This window comes from Pseudochaenichthys georgianus, chromosome 23 (assembly GCF_902827115.2).
Source record: "Pseudochaenichthys georgianus chromosome 23, fPseGeo1.2, whole genome shotgun sequence".
NCBI classification, from domain to species: Eukaryota; Metazoa; Chordata; class Actinopteri; order Perciformes; family Channichthyidae; genus Pseudochaenichthys; species Pseudochaenichthys georgianus.
In genome coordinates, this window is record NC_047525.1 from 13,799,466 (window position 1) to 13,820,992 (window position 21,527).

The 21,527-nt window shown below is 40.1% G+C and overlaps 1 protein-coding gene across 7 annotated transcripts in view; it reads left to right on the forward strand.

Annotated features, from left to right (window-relative positions):
* The window catches only part of dgki (diacylglycerol kinase, iota), a 71,621-nt gene extending 50,255 nt beyond the window's left edge, over positions 1-21,366 (forward strand). For 3 of the 7 annotated variants that reach the window (XM_034112350.2, XM_034112351.2, XM_034112356.2), the window contains 12 exons: positions 825-940; positions 1,443-1,522; positions 1,742-1,786; positions 4,636-4,705; positions 5,717-5,757; positions 5,854-5,978; positions 6,123-6,148; positions 7,426-7,463; positions 15,996-16,116; positions 16,715-16,751; positions 17,009-17,108; positions 18,132-21,366. In XM_034112350.2, the coding sequence (XP_033968241.1) occupies positions 825-940; positions 1,443-1,522; positions 1,742-1,786; positions 4,636-4,705; positions 5,717-5,757; positions 5,854-5,978; positions 6,123-6,148; positions 7,426-7,463; positions 15,996-16,116; positions 16,715-16,751; positions 17,009-17,108; positions 18,132-18,242 (910 nt within the window). In that variant the 3' untranslated portion in view covers positions 18,243-21,366. The remainder of the gene's footprint in view (positions 1-824; positions 941-1,442; positions 1,523-1,741; positions 1,787-4,635; positions 4,706-5,716; positions 5,758-5,853; positions 5,979-6,122; positions 6,149-7,425; positions 7,464-15,995; positions 16,117-16,714; positions 16,752-17,008; positions 17,109-18,131) is intronic. The other 4 variants (XM_034112353.2, XM_034112358.2, XM_034112355.2 and 1 more) reach the window with 3 other exon arrangements.
* The last annotated feature ends 161 nt before the right edge of the window (positions 21,367-21,527 follow it).

Here is a 21,527-nt window from a genome sequence, read left to right on the forward strand (position 1 = left end):
TCGTATTGTGTTGAATGTGAGTTTTGGTTATTTGCCGACTGACAGAGAAGAGTGTATGGCAGCGTGCTGAAGCCACTTTTAAATTGCTTCTTGTCTTGATGTTTTCCTCGCTCTGGTCCCTTTACCTTGAACTTCTCCCTGAGCTTTGTTTACCCGCACCACTCCTTTGCTCTCTCTTAATGTCCACGCCCTCCACTGAAAAGCTACTTTCTTAATATTGCTTCCGCTGTGAATGAAAAGTGACCTTAATGTACTTTATTTTGAAACATTTCTGTTCCTCTGCAGGTAGGAGTTGAAGCTTTTGATCATACATCATGTTTTTGGCATCAATTTTTAACACTTATTTTCGCTAAAGCATCATTACCCATATCATTGACTTAAAAATGTGTTTCAGGAGGATAGCCGAGCTGTACATCTTTACAGTAACAGCTCTGGGGATCGTTTATAACTTTGAATACTTTTTACAAACTTTTTTTATAGTTATTTACCTTTTTTTTTTTTTATTGTATTAATCTGTGTGAATCTGTGCTGTTTTTCAATCTTACCCTGTTGCTGGTAAAAGACTGAATTTCCCCACAGGGATTAATAAAGTTCCATCTTCTCTTATCTTATCTTAAACCTCCATTTATAACTTAGACTTTAAAACCTTGGTTCAGTTCCAAACCTTCACGTAACAATTATGTAAAAGGTTGCAAAAGCAGAAAAAAAGGTTTGGTCTGTGATGGGTGTGTGTACACAGTATGTGTCTGTGCGTGCATGTGTCCACATCATTGTTTGTTTGTCTGGATTTGTGTGTGTGAAAGTGTACATGTGTGTTTTTGCAGCCCCCACTCTGTTCCAGATCGTCTGCGTCTCAGAGTGAATCGGGTGAGCCTCCAGGAGTACGACCGACTGCAGTACGACAAAGACCGGCTACGAGACATATGTAAGGATCTTTTAGGTGGCTATAATCTTTTTTTTTTTTTTTTAAATCACATGCCGACTCACAATGATTATGTAATTTGTGCCTCTCAGCTCATTGTTTTGGTTTTCCAGCCCAGCATGATGCCGAGAAACAGCTGGACACCAGCATGACTTTAAAATCTGAATCAGACATTCTTTATTCACCCCGGGTGAAATTGAGCTTTGCGACAGTCCATTAAGTATTCATAGAAAAATAAGAAGTAAGAATAAAAGGTGAAATAAAATTCAATACAAAAATATATTATATAAACATAATAATTGAAAGTAAAGATGTCCTAAAATTAAATAATAAAATATTATACAAACTTGGCAGTTTAGTTATTGGATAAATGATTGATCATGTTGCTTTGTAACGGCTGAATGTGTGAATAGGCACCTGTTGGCTTCACCATATTAGTCTTTTAAAATGTCAATAAATGCAGCCAATAAAACTCCTTTTTTCAATGCATCATCTTCTAAAGTGTGTTTTTGTATCGCAGCCATCCCTGTAGGCATAGTGGTGGTGAGGGGGGACTGTGACCTGGAGACATGCAGACTATATATCGACCGATTACAGGAGGCAAGTTTCCCCTTTAATCTTCATCAATGCTCATCATCACTTTAACTTCTGTTCTGTTTCCTCAGCATTATTATTTCATGATGCATATTGTTTATAGACGGATGATCGCTGGGAATGCTGAGCCGCTCTTTAGCTGTGTGTCAATAACGAGCTAACCTCTGTGTGCGTTTCATTTGAAGTTGGTTGTTAACCTTGAAACCTGTGTGCTATGATTATTAGGATTTACACCAGGCGCCATCTACTGGCCACAGAGTGCACTATCAGGTACATCCCTTCTAGTCTCTTTTTGCTGTAAAAGCTGGGTTATTATCAGTTTTGGCTTCGTATATAAAATACCATCTGCCATAGTGTCCTCTTTCACCCTCTGACCCAGATGCTCCAACCTTGAGCAGCCGCTATCTCCCTTAAGGAGGGGCTGCCCTAGCAAGTTGTTATTGTTACCAGTTTGTGACCAGGCAACTGTCGGTCAGAGATAGTAATTGTTGTGGGACGCCTGGAACACATCCTTCTCGGGGTGTAGATGACCCCGAGCCATAAGCGACAACAACTGTGATTCAGTGTCCTCAGCTGTTTAGTCTATCTATTGAAGAATGTTGATTATTACACTGAACTAGTTAAAACCTGGAGCTACAGGAGGGTGCTTCAGAATTGATTGTGGCATCTCTACCGTGTGGTCAGACACGTGACATGTCGTGTGAATTCTCCGGCCGAAGCTCCAAATAAACCGTCAGTGTTTGCCATCAAAGCTCCAGCTCTCCATCGTGTCTCTCTGAGTCCTGACTCCTATTGCTTCAGAAGTTTCCCCCACACCATCAATAGGAATGTTTACAATACCTCAAATCTGGGGATTTTGACATTTATCTTAAAATATTTGTTTTCAATGTCCAAGATGATATGATATCTTTGTATATTATACATAAATATAAATGTGACACATGGAAGATAGACAAATACTTTTGATAATTAAAATATATATGCGTAATTTAAGAAACAAAGAAATACACACAGTAAACATTATCTTTTTTAAAAGATATAATAATTTCATGAACTAATCACATTTGTATATGATATGATCGTTTAATAGTGATATGTTTTGTGATGTTGGCATATCCATACAGACAAAGGAATTCCCCTAAAAAAACAAGATTAAAACAATAAATAGTTTTTAGTTTTTACAGACCCATGTTGCGTAGAGTTCTAATAATAATAATAATAATATATTGGATTTATATAGCGCTTTTATAGTACCCAAAGACGCTTTACAATATGAGGGGGGGGGGGGGGTAGATAGACTGGGGCAGGTAGACAGCAGACTAAGAAAAACAACAAAAACAACAAAACAAAACACAGTGGCAGTCAGGAGGAGGTCGAAAATGAGTGGGGGGGTGTTTTACGGATAGAGTGAGGTGAAAAGATGGGTTTTGAGGCGGGACTGGAACAGAGTGAGGGACTCGGACTCACGGAGGTCTTGGGGGAGGGAGTTCCAGAGCTTTGGGGCGGCCACAGAGAAGGCTCTGTCTCCAAAGCTCCGGAGATTGCCAATGGGGGTGGAAAGCAGGCCGGCCGAGGTGGATCTGAGGGTCCGGGGAGGATGGTAGGGGATGAGAAGGTCAGTGAGGTACGGGGGGGCCAGATGGTGGAGGGCTTTATAGGTAAGGACCAGGAGTTTGTAGTTGATGCGGTGAGTAACGGGAAGCCAGTGTAGTTCTTTGAGGACCGGGGTGATATGGTGCCATGATTTAGTGTGGGTGAGAAGTCTGGCGGCTGCGTTCTGAACACGCTGGAGTCTACTGAGGGAGGTGGAGCTGATGCCGTATAGGAGGGAGTTACAGTAGTCGAGGCGGGAGGAGATGAAGGCGTGAATGAGTCGCTCAGCTGCGGGGCGGGTAAGATAGGGACGGATTTTGGCAATGTTGCGGAGATAGAAAAATGAGATTTTGACAACTTGGCGGATGTGGGAGTCAAGGGAGAGGGTGGGATCGAATATAACCCCGAGGTTGCGTGCCTGGGTTGAGGGGGAAACAGGGGTGCCATCGATGGTCAGTGTGAGGTTGGGGGTTTTACTGAGGGTGGATTTGGAGCCGATGAGGAGGAGTTCAGTTTTATTGCTGTTGAGTTTAAGAAAGTTTTTTTGCATCCAGGATTTCAAGTCAGTCAGACAGGATTCAATGTGGGTGATGGGGGGGTTATGGAGGGATTTGGTGCTGAGGTAGATTTGAGTGTCATCGGCGTAGCAGTGGAAGTCCAGGTTGTAGTGGCGGAGAATCTGACCAAGGGGGAGGATGTAGATGATGAAGAGGAGGGGGCCGAGTACTGAGCCTTGGGGAACACCTTGGGTGACTGTAGCGGTGGCAGAGGAGTGATTATTGAGGGAGATGAAGTGGGATCTGTCGGAGAGATATGACTGGAGCCACCTGAGCGCAGTACCTTCGATACCGATGTCTTGGAGTCGGGTGAGCAGGATGTTGTGGCTCACGGTATCAAAGGCTGCACTCAGGTCGAGGAGGATGAGGATGTTGAGGGAACCGGTGTCAGCAGAGGTGAGGAGGTCATTGAGGACCCTGACGAGTGCCGTTTCTGTGCTGTGATGGGGACGAAAACCAGACTGAAGGGGTTCGAAGAGGTGATTTGATTGAAGATGGCGGTGAAGTTGTTTGGAGATGATGCGTTCTATTGTTTTGGAGAGAAAGGGGAGGTTGGAGATGGGGCGGTAGTTGCTGAGGGATGAGGGATCCAGACCGGGTTTTTTGAGGATGGGAGTGACAGCAGCAGTTTTAAAGGCAGAGGGAACGGTTCCTTGGGACAGGGAGGAGTTGAAGAGGTTGACAAGGTAGGGGCAGAGGACGGGGAGGCAGGACTTCAGTAGAAGTAGTTCTACCTCACCGGGGGGAAACCTTTCTGGACATATAGAAAATAATTTCAACACTACACACTAATGTTCGTGATTGTCTCTGTCTGTATTTATGGTTCAGCTGCTCAACAAATAACCTTTAATAATAAGTTTCTCTTTTGCTTTCTTTAATTAATCCGACATAAATATAAATGTTTCTCTACATTCAGTTTCTAGTTGGAAGTGATGATGAAGTTCATGAGTCTGATCCGTTTGTGTTCAGGATGAGGTCCGAGGCGTCCCGCGGACAAGTTCAACGAGCAGACTCACTCCCCACTGGAGCTTCTTGGACTGTGAGTGACTTATTATTATAATTAGGATCAGTGGCAGAGATAATATAACTTGATAGAACAATATTTTATACATAACTAGATATGAAAATCTTCCAGGATACTAAGTAACTTTTATTGCTCGTCTGGTCTTCAACCTTCCAAAATTTTCCCACACCACGCCGCTCCTCCGCTCCCTCCACTGGCTTCCGGTAACTGCTAGAATCCACTTCAAGACACTGGTACTTGCGTACCATGCTGCGAATGGATCTGGCCCTTCCTACATCCAGGACATGGTTAAACCGTACACCCCAGCACGTGCTCTACGCTCTGCATCAGCCAAACGGCTCGCTGCACCCTCGCTGCGAGGGGGACCCAAGTTCCCATCAGCAAAAACACGTGGGTTTGCTATCCTGGCTCCAAAATGGTGGAATGAGCTCCCCATTGAAATCAGGACCGCAGAAAGCTTACACACCATCCGGCGCAGACTGAAAACTCATCTCTTTCGACTCCACTTCGAGCGATCGAATGACTAACAAAGAACTGCTAACAGAGCACTTATATACTAATAAAGGACTGGCTTATCTAAAGCCAGTTGAGTAGCACTTGAAACGATTGGCTCTTTGAAACCTGATGTTCTTATATGATTCTGTTTTCTTCAAGGTTGTATCTTCCTGGTCGAATGTACTTATTGTAAGTCGCTTTGGATAAAGCGTCAGCTAAATGCAATGTAATGTTGCTTAGCACAATGTAATCCTGTTTTATTACTTAATTTATAAAACTAAAATCAGCTGATCTAGTGATATGATTACACACAGATGTCTTCTTCTTCTTCTTCTTCTTCTTCTTCTTCTTCTTCTTCTTCTTCTTCTTCTTCTTCTTCTTCTTCTTCTTCTTCTTCTTCTTCTTCTTCTTCTTCTTCTTCTTCTTCTTCTTCTTCTTCTTCTTCTTCTTCTTCTTCTTCTACAGTTGTTTACACATACAGTGTTTCTTTGCTAAGTACTTCCTGTTTACATGCATGTCTCTGCTCTGCAGCCACATCAACTGACCGCTTCTATCGTATCGACAAGGCTCAGGTAAAAACGGATTCAAAATGCTATGATTGATGACCAATGTTTCACCTGCTCATATGTGTTGACAATGCTCTGTGTTTGATGCATGTGTGTGTGCAGGAGCACCTCCACTTTGTGACGGAGATCTGTCAGGACGAGGTGTTCATCCTGGACCACGAGGGCCCGCTGGGGGGGCCGGGGTCGTCCACGGGGATGCCTGATCTGGTGGTGGAGCCCTCTTCTGGGTACGTCAGCACACAAACAGAAGATACTGTATTAAAGATTATATCATTTATCAACATTTTGTAAAAACGGCCACTTGCTGCACTTGTCATGTTTTCTACATAAGTGAACCCCAATTGAATTCCTTCTGTCATTTGTTTTTCTAGTGTTTCCTTGACATCAGATGAACAAGGTAAAACACACACACATTAAAATGAATAAAACCTAGTTTGTAGCTGTGGAATTGTATCTATAAGTAATGTCCAAAGGGATATCTACAGATGCAAATTACAAAAAGCAAATGTTTCAGCCTGAATAACTTCACTCAGCCCCTTATTCCTCATTTTCAGGCTTGTTATGACAATAACAATAACAATAAAACTCCTTGGTGATTTGTTCTGGAGAAGCTGGAAGATATTTATAGTGTCATGTGAGAAATAAGTTCTTTGTATTCCTGGGACTCTCCAGTCTGTTGAACCCTTTGTCCGAACATGTTTCATGTGTATCTACTTTCAGTTTTGCTTGCCCTTCAAACAACACCGAGCTCAGTCCCCACTCATAGAGAAAAAAACAATGACTTGTTTTCTTGTTCTCAAGTTTGTTTGTTGTTGTGTTGTGTCTTCATATCATTTCCAGAGACATGTTAACGATTGACAGAAACAACATTTTCTCATAAAATTACATACGTGACGTTAAAACCTCAAAATCACTGTTGTTGTGGCACATTGTTTTAGTTGAATGTGATCAAACGTTTTTTGGTGCCTTTACCTCCCTAAGAATCACTTATAAATCCTGGTGTATAAAACGAGTTCGGGTTCATTTGTCGTTAAGTATTTTTTTAACTGGTTTTTAGAGCAGTTTGATGGCTCCAGAGATAAAATATTCTGCTACATGGAAATATGTTTGACTGTCACCTGTCTGGTAAATTCCCTGACAGACTTTGCATTTGCAAGGAAGTGAAACTGAAAGTTCAAAGTCAAGAGTTCAAGAGTCCCAACAGAGAGGATAACATAATCATTATGTTTTCCTTTTTCTTAAGGTTTGTAAAAAGAGTCAGACAGGCAGATATGTTTATCAAAAGTGGAATATGTTTGCAGATCAACAAGTGTTTCCATGGAAATTGACTTACACTGAACAAAAATATAAATGCAACACTTGTGGCCTTTTATTGTGGCCAGCCTAAGGCACACCTGTGCAATAATCATGCTGTCTAATCAGCATCTTGATATGCCACCCCTGTGAGGTGGGATGGATTATCTCGGCAAAGGAGAAGTGCTCACTGTCACAGATTTTCTCAGATTTGTGAACAATATTTGAGAGAAATGGTTATTTTGTGTATATAGAAAATGTTTTAGATCTTTGAGTTCATCTCATGAAAAATGGGAGCAAAAACAAAAGTGTTGCATTTATATTTTTGTTCAGTGTAATATGCAGTGTCATGATGATTTCTGTCTTTCTGTTTGTTTACAGCCCTGCTCACAGCTGCCAGTACAGGAGATCTTTCTATGGTAATCCCACACACACACACACACACACACACACACACACACACACACACACACACACACACACACACACACACACACACACACACACACACACACACACACACACACACACACACACACACACACACACACACACACACACACACACACACACACACACACACACACACACACACACACACACACCAGCGGCGTAGCTGTGGGTGGGCCTGGGCCCACCCACATGCACGTCTGGCCCACCCACAGCCAATCAGCGCTTCATAGCGCAGAGCCGGGAAGCCCAGAAGGAAGTGCCACAAACTGCAGTTCATCTAGTGGCCGACAGGGGATGGATGCAAAAAGGAGCAATTCCCATAGACCCCCATGTTAAAATGCCCAACTTTACAGCAGAAATAAACATCTTTCTTGCCTGGATCCAATAAAACGTATTCTGGATATAGTTAGATTCCACCTTCATGACAATGGAATAGGGAGTGCATTTTTTTACCGTGAGTTTTTATAGTAAGTAAAGTAACTTTTGCCGTGAGTGAATGAAAGTATTATTTCATCTTGAGGTCTGCAGTTTAGCGTGTACACATTTGCTGAATATGAAAACACTCAGTGTGTGCCCATTGTGCGACTGTCAAGGATAAACAACCTGTGCCCCCGATATATGTTGTATGTATTATTGCTACACAAACATTACATTGCAGTTTAAGTGTCGCCAACTCCGTTTAAGAGATCTCGCCCCCGTCTGTGTGAGAGGGGGCGGGGCAGTTTACACACACGCAGCTGCTACAACATGCAGCAACACACACACACGGAGGAGATGGCGGAGAGAACGCGCTCCGAGGTGTGGTTAAACTATAGCCGTGTCTATGTGGACAATACTCGTTATCAAAAGTGGAATAAGAGTTTATCATGTGAGGGCGGTAACACGAGCAATTTGTCTAAACATTTAGCAAAAGTGCTCCACATCCAGACGGAGGAATGCACCGGGTTCCACTGTCTTTCTAGTAGCTCTGTAGCCCCATCCACGAGGAACGTTTCCACGTCAGGTGTTATGTTTGCTAGCAGCGACACACCGAGTTAACTACATTATACAAACATGGGTTAATGATTAGAGGAAACTGAGTTATTTATTTTGTTAAAGTTTCAGCTATTCTGTTTACAGTTCTGTCATCACATTATTTAATATGATTTGTTAAAACATTGTTGTTTCTTTTGATGTGAAATATTATGTATTTAATTTAAATAAAAAGCAATGTTAGTTTTGTTCACAATTTGTTTAGTTAGTTTACCTTCTTTTTTTCTCCAAAAGAACCGATAAAAGTAATGTTAAAGGACCGGATCGATAAGACATAGACATACTTTATTGTCATTTCAACAAGACACAGAGTGTACTATTAAAACGAAATTTCGTTGTACTGGCTTACAGGAACAGGACAATATAAAAACTTGCTAAAATTGTACATATAAATAAATAATAGTGACGTGGTGCTGATACAATTAAAGATAAAGTGTGCGTTTAAAATATAAAGACTTACTATACATATAAATAAAATAGACATACTATATAACAAATATGTGCCCTTTACACAGCGTAATGTAATCTTTATGTTACTGGTCTGCTTGCTGTTCAGCAGTCTGATGGCTTGGGGAAAAAGCTATTGCAGAATCTGGCTGTTCTGCTCTTAATGCTGCGGAACCTCTTGCCGGAGGGCAGCAGGGAGAACAGAGCATGGTGAGGATGAGTGGGGTCTTTAAAAATGTTCTGGGCTTTTGTTAGGCAGCGTTTCTGAGCGGTGTCTCTGATGGGAGGGAGAGAAACTCCGATGATCTTCTCTGCTGTCCTGACCACTCTCTGCAGAGACTTCCAGTCTTTGGCGTTGCAGTCTCTCGACCAGATGGAGATGCCGCTGGTCAGCACGCTCTCTGTGGTTCCTCTGTAGAACGTGGTGAGGATGGGAGGGGGGAGCTGTGCAGGAAGTGTAGGCGCTGCTGTGCCTTCTTAAATAGTGATGTAGTGTGAGTGGACCAGGTCAGACTGCTTGTGATATGCACCCCCAGGAACTTGGTGCTGCCTGTAGTCTTCACTTGCTGTGCCGTTGATGTGGAGTGGTGGGTGCTTTTTGTTCCTGAAGTCGACAATCATCTCTTTTGTTTTATCGACATTCAGGATCAGGTTGTTGGTGTTACACCAGTCTGTCAGATGTTTCACCTCCTCCCTGTAGGCCTGTTTGTTGTTGTCCCTGATGAGTCCCACCACTGCTGTATCGTCCGCGTACTTTATGATGTGGTTGGTACTGAACCTGGAGAATAAGCGTAAGCGCTATCGATAAAAGTAGTAGTACCGTTAAAGCCTTAACGATAGCCATCCCTATGTGGATGTCAGTTTTACACACATTCTGAGGCCGCCGTGCCTATGTTTTTGTTTTCACTGCTAATTTATGCTTAAGTTCTATTGGTGCATTAAAAAATCATTACAATCATTAATGAAGTTTCAGCTCAGACCCCACACTTAATGTCTCCCCCTGGCCCACCTACATTTCTCCAGGCACACACACACACACACACACACACACACACACACACACACACACACACACACACACACACACACACACACACACACACACACACACACACACACACACACACACACACACACACACACACACACACACACACACACACACACACACACACACACACACACACACACACACACACACACACACACACGTACACGTTCTCACTCCCATCCCGTCACATATTGACGGACGGTCAGGGGCCCCTCCCCGTCGCTATATTACGTACAGGGTACCCCTTTCCCGTCATTTTCTACGGGCAGGGCGTCCCATAGACCTTCATTGCGGACACAGCGGACCCCTTGACCGTCAGGTTTCTACGGGAAGGGCGTCCCATAGACCTTCATAATGCCTATTTTAAGGTTCATTTGGCCATTAAAATGCGTTTTGATGTCATTTTATACGAGTAATGAGTTTTTATTTCTGATTATTTGTGCAGTACATGTACATGATGTTTAGTTTGCTAGTTATGACGAAGATCACCTTACGTCTGTGAGGAAAATGGGGGTCAGAGCCTCGTATTTTTAAAATCTTTTTTTCCTTCTAATTTGTTATTCTTTTCAAAATAACACACTGTTATTTACTCACCAATAACATACAATTATCCTTGCTTTTATTTATTGGTTTAATTCCATAATCTCGGTCTTTTTTGGCGTTCGTCAGGAACTGAATTTCAAAATAAAAATAACCGGAAACAGACGTGGGCATTTCGAGCGATTACCCAAGATTCTCAGCTACGCTGATTGGATGTTTTAGCCGCAATGCATGCTGGGATTTGGTGTTTATATTATATGAAATCCGGAAAACATTTGAAAAGACTAAAATAATACTTAATTCCGAGTGCTCTTGCTTTTCTCTTTGAAAGTCATCACATAACGGCATTGTAATACACGGTTCGGCTGCATTAAATATTACAGATCTGCCGTAGTTCTTTATTTAGAGCGCCCTGATGAGAAGACCTTTGGAAAAACTGAAGAAATGCCGCCGAAACTGAATACTTGACGTGGATCATAAATATATCAACAATTAAAAAACTTCTCAATTTCTCTTCACACAATACGTCTCCTTGCAGTATCAACACTAATTCGGCTGACTTTTAAATTTGATGTAATTCATAGATAGGTTATATTTACACCATAACGGTGCACAGCTGATAAAAAAGGACTGTAGTTTTTAAAGATATTACTGATTTGAATTGGATTGCATTTTGAATGTAAGAATGTAAATACTGATTCTGAAATAGTATAGCAATATGCTGTAAAATTATGTGAAAGCATGAATAAAACTACACATCTTCAGATGTTGTACATAAGTGTCTGTGTGTACCTTGTGTGCCTAGTGGTTAAAGCACGTTATTGAATTATTGTTTTTATGTGTTATATTTGATTACAAAAATATTAAGAGTACATATACTTTCATAGGGGGAAAGTAGAAGGTCTGTGATAGAAATATAGAATATAAAAAATCAAGAAGATACTATAAGTGATCTCTTCAATAAAACAGTTTAGTGCAGGATGTACAAAGATATTAATAGGAGGAGGTGCAAAACAGAAAAACGAATTAACCTTTATTTAAACATTAAATAACAGATTACGGTCTTCTTTTAAATAAGAAAAAAAACGTTGGGGGGTATCTATCTACAGATAAATACAAAGTACTTAACGTCTAATATATTGCTTTCCTGCAATGTTAACTATGTTGAAGCACTTATTTTAACTGATATTATACATATGGATTATACTCTTATGTATGTAGATAGAATAAGAAATGTGCAGAATATGACAGTTTAATGGTGGAGGTATACACATATTGATAGATGTCTTGTACTGCACTGTTGAGGGACCTGTGACCCAAGTTTTTCATTCATTTCATAACTACACCGTAAGTTGTGTAAATGATATGTCAATACACCTTTAAAATCTTGAAATCTTGAAAGGGATGTGCAAAATAGCCATAATATATAGTCTTTAATTAACTATTAGTAGAGAATAACGAGTAATTAATATACTTTATTACTCGTGTCCATTAATGTCAATTGCAGATACATGTTTAGTCTTCTCAAGCACAAGTATCAAATATCTCTCCTGATTGTTGGCACTTGACAATCACCTTATCTGAATTTTACTCAGGTGTAACTAAAGTCTGATTTAAGGGTTGTTTATATTTCACATAATTAATCAGAATCTGCAAAGTAACTCAAATAAATGCAGTGGAGTAAAAATACCAGGTTAACCTCTGAATTGTAGTGGAGTAGAATTACAAAGTATCAATGAGCTTTCATATGGGTATATTAATGCTATATATTGATGCTGCGCATTATGGACAGCGATTTTTATCCATTTATTAATTATATGTTTTACATTTGATAACACCAATGTGTTTAATACTGGCAACTTCTAATTGTGGGAAAACGAAAAAGTTCAGTAGAGACGTCCCATAGAACATTTTGCGAAACACAATAGTGTAGTGTGTAGTTCTGGGGGGGGCGTTCGATTCCAGTTTTGGATAGTCTGGCGTGGTTTCGTTCCATTTCACACAGCTGTTTGACGCTGTAACCTTGGCGCACTGCCACTCCAACATCCAATCCCAGACCTAGAAGAGTAATCACGGGCACTGTAGTCCTCAACGATAGCTGGGGATTCTGGGTATTGTAATGGCCAAATGAACCATAAAATAGGCATTTTTCCACCGAGAATAACACGAAGGACAGCCATTGTTGTTGATCACGTGGTCTGGGAGCTGTTGCAGCGTCCATAGCAACCACCTTAGCAACCATGAATGTGTACACATTCATGAAGTAATCTTCGTCATAACTACCAAACTGAACCATCATGTAACATGTGACTGCAATCAAAGGATAATCATCCGAAATAAGACAACTCAGTACTCGCATAAAATGACATCAAAACGCATGTTATGGCCAAATGAACCTTAAAATAGGCATTATGCAAGGTCTATGGGACCGCCCCTTCCCGTAGAAGCCTGACGGTTCAAATGGGTCCGCTGGTCCCGCAATGAAAGGTCTATGGGACGCCCTCCGTTTAGAAAATGACGGTGAAAGGTGGTACCCTGTATGTAAATATATCGACGGGTGAGGGGGCCCTGACCGTCCGTCAATATGGGACGGGATGAGAGTGAGAACGTGTTGCACACACCACCTCTCACAGCACACAACACACACACACTCACACACACACAACAACAAAACACACACACACCACACCACACCCACACACACACACACCGCTTGATATGAGTAAACTCAGGTTTAACCTGCTTGTCAGTCAGTGTTGGTGGTTTGTAACGCGTTACAAAAGTAACGGAGTTACAGTAATATATTACTTTTTTGCTGTAACGAAGTAATGTAACGCATTACTAATGAAATGTGGGTAATATATTACCCGTTACAATGCTCAGTAACGCAGTTACAACACATTTTAACCCGAAATTAAATGGTGTTTTGTTTTTTAACAATGTACTAACATAGCGAGACATTCCGACACCAGACACATTGTGCGGGTAGATTAGTAAACCTGGTGTTTACCCTTCAGGCTTCGCGTCGGGATCTTCGGGGCAGTTGAATGTTATTCACCCTCTATTCAAAAAAGAGAACGGAGCGAAAAATACTAACAACAAATTGTGTCAGGTGCGCGTGACCTGCTCCGCTGCGCGTGCATCATTTCCAAAGTGCTTCCACAGCAGTGACACACATCTGTGGATAATCATTTATACGAAAATGGTTAAAGCAACCATCACTAAACGCCAGCAACACTGCATCTACTGCAGACTGCAGCAACAGGTCAGATGGGGACATCACGTGACCCTCCGCTGTAGACACTAGCTTACTCCCGCCTGACTCGCCGCCCCTCAACCCCGGAGCAGCACTCTTCATCGCCCGAAACACCGCCGCCCCTCTGCGGCCCGCAGGTGCCAGCCAGGATACCACGGCAACACAGAGCCTGCCCAGGTATATCTAAACAAGTACCCGCCTGTACAGTGGGGTTAGGCGGTCATTTTGCAGCTCGTGGTATACAAATAGACAAGGGCTAGAATATGTGAAAATAGTGCCATATTCTGCCATGCCTGTAGAAATGTTGGGTCAAAAATAATGCATACAATAGCACAGATGCCTTCACCACGAATGGCTACAAAAAGATCTCATATCCCAAGCTTATCAACGAGCTAATGTTGCAGCTGAAATGATCTCCAGGTCACAAAGTCAACCTCACATGATGATGTGATCCAGTTTTCAAGCACAGTAAATACTCTCTTCCCAGAGTATATGATGGGACCAAGGTGATGATTTAGTAGGCTACATGGTTTTAATAATACTTTTGCTTTTCAATGTTTGCCATTTCAAACCATGAGCTGGTTCAAATAATATTTGCCTTGATTTACAAAATGTATCATTTGTTTTATCGGTACAGTTTTGAAGCTTTGGTGCTTTTCTTTGCCACAGTCCACTTTGGACTGTATGAGATATTTCAGGATATATATTTCACTTTTAACTCACTTGAAATGTTCTCACTTGCTTGGTTTCAAAACATAACAAATGCCAAAATACTGTTCATTGGGGACCATCAATGCTATTTTTCATTGCTGTTGCCGGCCACTATTGCTCATGTAAACCTACTACTGCTGCGCCCCCTGTAATCTCAGAGGCACCCTGAGTCATTTTGTTCTGGAGCCGGGCCTGTACACGGCCATATACTAAACACACTACAGAGCCCATTCCGTGTCCTGTCAGTGTTTACTTCTTCTCTGCCTTATTCTGGTGATTTATCTGACGTCCAGCGCTCCGTCTTTTAACCTCTTTTGCTTTCTCTTTCTTGATCCTCCTTAGCAACCTTCATTAGAGTCCTTGACAGTGGTCTGTACTGCTGTATTAACAACGTGTCACATGTTAAGAAGTTACAATCAGAATGGAGTATTCAACTAAGCCGTGTAATACAAGTTGTTAGTAGCCTTAAGGGCCTACACAGTTGTTATGCTATACCACATCGCCTTTCACTGGATGTATAATGAGCTGCACTAAACTACATTTCAGCATTTAAAATACCTAGCCATTCTTTTGCGGTTATTTTGGTGAAAGTAACTAGAAAAGTAACTAAAGTAGTGTAACTCATTACATTTCAGAGACAGTAATTTTGTAATGTAACTTATTACTTTCAAAAGAGAGTAATAAGTAATATGTAATATATTACATTTTCGAAGTAACTTGCCCAACACTGGTTGTCATCCGCTGCATTTAACTGACATTGAACACTCAGACAAACATCCTTTGTTAGCATTGCATTGCCCAAAGCAATTTTTAAGAACCAGTGCAGGAAGCAGGCTCAAGAAAACACAGGATATCCTTTGAATTTACATGGTTTGTTAAAGTTGGGGTAGATAAGTTTGAGAAACCGGCTCGAGATACACTTTTTGTTATATTCCATGGAATGCTCTTAACATCCCGATAGCAATGAATATCTGAAGTGCTTTGACAAAAGATCCATGAAAAAATGTCATCTGTGGAAGCCGTAATACTGTAAAAAGCACGACCAATCATTTTAGCCGGCCCGGCTTAAGTAACTGGATGGCCTACCTGCCTGTCAGCCTTCCACCTGTGCGACAAACTTATCTCGTGCCCTCATTGGTCATGTGCGCGTTCGTGTGTGTTGGAGGAGGGGCTCTGTAAGGAAGTGGCAGATTTCCAAATTGTAGCGCACTCGAGCTGGTTTCTCCACAATTACCTACCCCACCTTTAACTCTTTGTAAACCATGCTATATATTACGAAAATACATAAATGCCAACGTTTTTTAAACAAGCTCAAAATTAGCTAATAGCTAAATCTGGCATAAATCCTCTCTTCTCCTTTTCAGATGAACGTTTTATATATATGATCCTTGTTAATGAGTGAGCACTCTGTATTTCCCTTGTCTTCTAAAACCCTAACCTGTTTCCTGTGTGTGTCTCCAGCTGACGGAGTGTGTGCGTCGGGGCGTCAGTCTGATGGTCAGAGACTCTGTAGGATGCTCAGCGCTACATATAGCGTCTCACAGCGGACACACAGAGCTGGTCAGCTTCATCCTGCAACAGGGTGAGGATGTGCGTGATGCAGTGAAGTGTGACACATGATTTTTAAGCTGCTTTTTAGGGTATTTCAGATGTAAAAATCGTGATTAATACTCTAAACAAAGAGCCATTACAGCCTTACAAATGTTGTTATTTAAGTCTGTTTCCCGGTGTAAGGGAGTTCTACTGCATATGTAACAAAGTCATATAAAGGCTTTAATATCCCCAGAGAGCTGAATAAAGTCCTCAAGTAAGGCCACTACATTTAAAACTACAAGTAGAAATAACAAAACGAAACCTGAAGATGTGACGTTCGAAAAATGTATCTCTGTAGCCCGCTCCCCATCTTTACTATATCTTTAAAGCTCATTGCTACATTAGACACTCCTATTTAGACACATCTGAATCTCCAACCAAACTGTTGGACGTCAAGTGGCATTGTGGGTAATGTAGGCCAAGACGAATGTTTGCCATTAAAGAGACCTGATGTGATTCTGCTGCGTCCATGTTTATATTTGTGTGCCCATCATGAGTTTGACATTGTTGTAGGAATATTACTTTAAGATAAATGTGTATTTATTTAATACAGTAAATTATCATTGTCACTGCTTCCTCCTCTTCAGGCTCTAAGGTGCTTCTGGATTTGACCGACAGAGAAAAGTATGTAACCTATTTAAAAAAAAAAAATGTTACTTAGGGATTCATTCTGTTGGAGTAATATACTTATAACTGTTAAAAAACTACATACCCTTATAGTGTGAGACGTTTCATGCCATCATACCTCAATCCTGTTTTATCTGCTTTCTGTTTGACGTCAGTGTGGTCTTCACCTGATCAAAACAACCACAATGACGTGTGTGACATTTTGAGTCTCACAACTTACCTTTGTGTGTGTGTGTGTGCGCGTGTGCGCGCAGAGGAGATACTGCCTTGCACAAAGCAGCCTCAGAGAAGCATCACGCCGTGTGCAGACTGCTGGGGCAGGCTGGGGCGTCGCTCGAGAAGACCAACTTCCAGGTGAACACACTCACTCACACACACACACACTTCCCGTAAGTCCGGCTGAGTTGTGTCGGGAAGGAGAGCAGCAGATAAATGATTCACAGAGAAACAAGTTCACTGGATCTTTCTAGGGTGTGTCTCGGGGGGAGCTCCGTGCTAATCTGTATGCAGGAATGTTTTAGCTTTAGAAAACTGAGCTGTGTGTTTGTGTTTGCTCTGGGTTCACTACAAGGTTAAACTGTATAAATCCCAAAGAAATGATTCTGCCAGAGATAAAATAACATAACAATATAACAAAAGCATAAGGATTCAAAGAGAAAGAAAACTATAGAGTAATATATGTACAGTATATAAAGGACATAACAATAATTCACTTGCAACTAAGAACATTTTAGTCAAATTAATAAGCTATAATTGTAGAAAAGGCCCCAAAGTTATAGTTATTGATATATATATATATATATATATTATTTTATTATACAGAGTTGATACCTGTTAAGTTGTGCCTTCATAGTGGGGAGGGGCTAACCCACTTGTTGTGGGTGACGTCACACATCAGAGGGTGGAGCTCCCATGCCGAATTTGAACATTTCCTTTATCGTGTCCATCTGGTGTCAATTTCAGGACAGTGTGACAGGGGCTTTATGGACTGCATAACATTTACAAATCATGAACTGATGACTTGACGGGCTAGATAATAATTAATAACAAGTTTTATAATCTATTAATGTTTTTCTTGTCAGTCCTCTATCTTTATCGTTAATTCCCAATTGCAATATCAGTGAAAAATAATCGCAATTAGTTATTTTTGACCAAATCGTGCAGCCCTCTAAATGACAGAAACTCTTTGTGAAAGTGAAACTGTTCTGCTTTGTTTTGTTTTGGGAAAGTTCATCATTTTCAGACTGTTGGTTTGACAAATGAAGTTATGGAAATATATATTGTTGAAAAGTTTATTAATTGGGATATAATTGTTGTTTGCGGCCATATACTCCTTTTTGTTGTTGTATTGATGGTGTGTGTGTGTGTGTCCTCCAGGGGAAGACGGCAGCCCAGCAGGCGGAGGGAGACTCTGAGCTCACCGGCTTCCTGAACGCTCAAAAACACACACCTTCTGCCAACCACGAGGACCTGGAGACGGCTGTCTGAGGCACTCACACACACTCTCTGGACTCTGCACACACTCGTAGTGGAGACGAATCTGGGAGAGAAAGTGTAAAAAAAACAGACTCTGCAGATGAACAGTGAACTGCCTCGGCTCCCAGCAGCACCGCAGTGGACATTTTAACGGTCAAATATTTATTTGTATTTATTTATTCATATTCTATTTATTGGTTGTGCTGATTGACTGAGTGTTTGCTCGTTAAGGGTTCAGGATGTAAGTGCACTTTGAGCGGCCGCCGTGAGCTGAACTCGTGAAAAAAAGTTCATATTTTAAGAATGGGTTCAATGTGTTGATGAAACATTTAGAAAATATTTCTGTTATGACATAAATACTACAGTTTTATATATGTTTACCCTATGTGTGCCAAAGACATTACAGTAATGTAGTGTCATATCTATTTAATGTTCCTAGAAACTATCACAGTGGTTTGTTTTTCACATAAATCTCTGCTTTCATACCAAATGATGTAATCTTGATGTTTCCATCAGCATACCAGGGTCCACACTTTGATGAGGTTATTAAAGAATAATCTTATTTCAACTGTCTCACATTAGTCTGAGTTCAGAAGGAAGGAAACTTTATTTTTTATCGCATCTTGCTTCCATCTTGCTTCCAACATACAAATACTGAAACAAAACAAGTACAGGCAGTGGTCCAATGTTTGGGATGTTAAACAAATAAAATACTAGTTAAATACACACATTTAATATATAACATAAATATATATATATATATATGTTGGTTGCATACTAACTTTATTCTTAGGGTTCGTACAAGGTTAGGAAATGCTTGATTTTAACTTTAGAGTAAAATAATAAAAGGATGGTAAAGGCTTTTGAGTTTAGGAACTTTTTAAAGTGCTTGAAACTTACACATTTTACATTTCCAGGACCCTAAATAATAATAATAACATTTGTATACGGCTGCTTCAAGTTTATATTGATTTGTATCATAAGATAGATACATTTTGGAATTACTGGTTTATTCTACAAAGTTAATTCCGGAAGAACACAACTCTTGATTAATGCTAACCTTGTTTACAGAACGTCTGGACACAGATGGTAAAAATTGAAATCTGAAATATAAAACTAAGCCTGTATCGGCTCAGTATGGAGGGGGAAAAAATTACCCATGATGCAGGCTGTTAATTATGGAGGACGGAACTTTTTTTTTTTAATTGTGTCTAAAAACATAATCAATTATTTTTTATATTTTAAGACGTCTGACTCTGACACTGTTAAATATTTTAATAAATAATATTTTACTTTTCTTACTGTGCCCTTGACCCAACAACGCTTTCATACGCAGCTTGTGTGTGTGTGTGTGTTTGTGTGATAATATTCCTCATTCCATATCAAAGCAAACATTAAAAGAGAACTTGTTGCTTTTCTGCAGCATAACTGCATCGTGTGTGTGTGTGTGTGTGTGTGTGTGTGTGTGTGTGTGTGTGTGTGTGCGTGCGTGTGTGTGTCTGCAACAGCATTTATCCAAGAAGAAAAGAAACGATCGGAGCCATATTCAATGCAATATAAATAGATGACGTCTCTTTTCATTTCTATATTAATCGTTTACATTACATTAATGTTTTGACCATTTAGCACCGAGGAGTATTGAATGTTTGATTTGACTTCAGTGCTGGTTGGGTAAATGATTGTCTTGTTATTTAATTTTTATTTTGTGTGCATGTATGTCCATGGATTTAAAACAGCCCTGTTAGGTTTCTTTTCATGTAACCTGTTGTAAACTAAATTGAGATATAAAGTTCGAGCTGTTTTCTCCAAAGCATGTGAGGAACTATTCAGTGTATCAAGTGTAGCCGTCGTAGAAGTTTGAAGGCTTTTAAACCTAATGTACATTATTGAACAACAACATGGGGAAATCACATTTTCAATAAGACTTTTTTTACGAATAATTGCTTAAGTTTGATGTTTTTATACTGATTTATTCCTGTTTTCTTTCACACAGAGAGGAAGCTTTATTCTTATTACTTATTAGACTTGTTCCAGAGCTTTCAGATATATTTGCCAGACTTCCTTATGACTAAAAGCTCCAGAAGACATCAAATGTTCATAAAACCTTTTTAATATTTCCATGATGAAGAATTCACCTTTCAGGTTGTATTTTTAGGTTTATAGAAGTCAAAATGATTCATCATTAACTTATTAAAACAGGTTTTTCTTCGGTTTTAATATAAAAGGACAATTTACTTGTCATAGTTAGTCCTCCTAATGAAATGATAATGCTTTTCAAATTTGGAAACAAAAAATCTAAATTTAAAAAAAGTCAAGTAACCAGAAATAAACCTCAGTATTTTTTCGAGACATTAGATTTTATTTTCATATTTCAACCTAGTATTTGATTAGTTTCTTGTTGTTATAGCAAATAAAAAGCAACAATTGCTAACAAATATATTAATAAACTGGCAAAGTCAAACATGGTTTTCTTTTCAAATTAAAAACAATGTTTTGCTTTGGGGTGACATTAAATTCAGCGTTAAAAGTTACACAATTATAAAAAAGCTCATATGGCACTCCTGGTTTACAGCTTTTCCTTTTAACAATGTTTGGGATATTCTGCTTCACATTCCTTGACCAAATCCAAATGTTTAGATTAGAAATTTGAGTGTTCCTGTCCAACTTTGTTAAATCCCCAAATGTTTTAAGCCGAAGGATTTCTACGATGGCTACCGCTTTCACCCTCCAACTCTGAGACTTCCTCTGAGTGTCTGGAGATTATAAAACAGAACATGTGTGTAAATGAAATCCTGACCTTTCCTACAAAGAGACTATATAATAGTCAAAAGCTCTGAAGGACATGCACACACGCTTCTCATCGATTAGAAACGTTGTATTAAATCGTCTCTCATCAGCGTTAGTTTATGCATGGCGTTTCCTTACCTCCTTCCTCTGGATTATGTTCTGGTAATGGCATAAAAGATGGCATTATTGTTGTTTTTAATTATTATAGTTTTAAATGGTTTCTACCTGAGTTTCCTCTGAGGTTGGACTTTTGCTTTTGTATTTTTCTGCTGATGATGATGATGATGGGATTACTTGAAGTTTGTTGTTTTATTTTATTAATTTGTTAAAAGAAGATGTGATGCTGTGAGTTTTGCCTCTGACGTTATTTCCTGTCTGAATCTATTTCTAACGGTTTCCTCTTTCTAAAGCTAAAAACATTGTTCTGGAAACAACAGGATGTAATGAAGTTATTTTTCGAATGCAAAATGCTACATAGTGTGCTTTATAATGTGTTTTTTTATCTTTGGG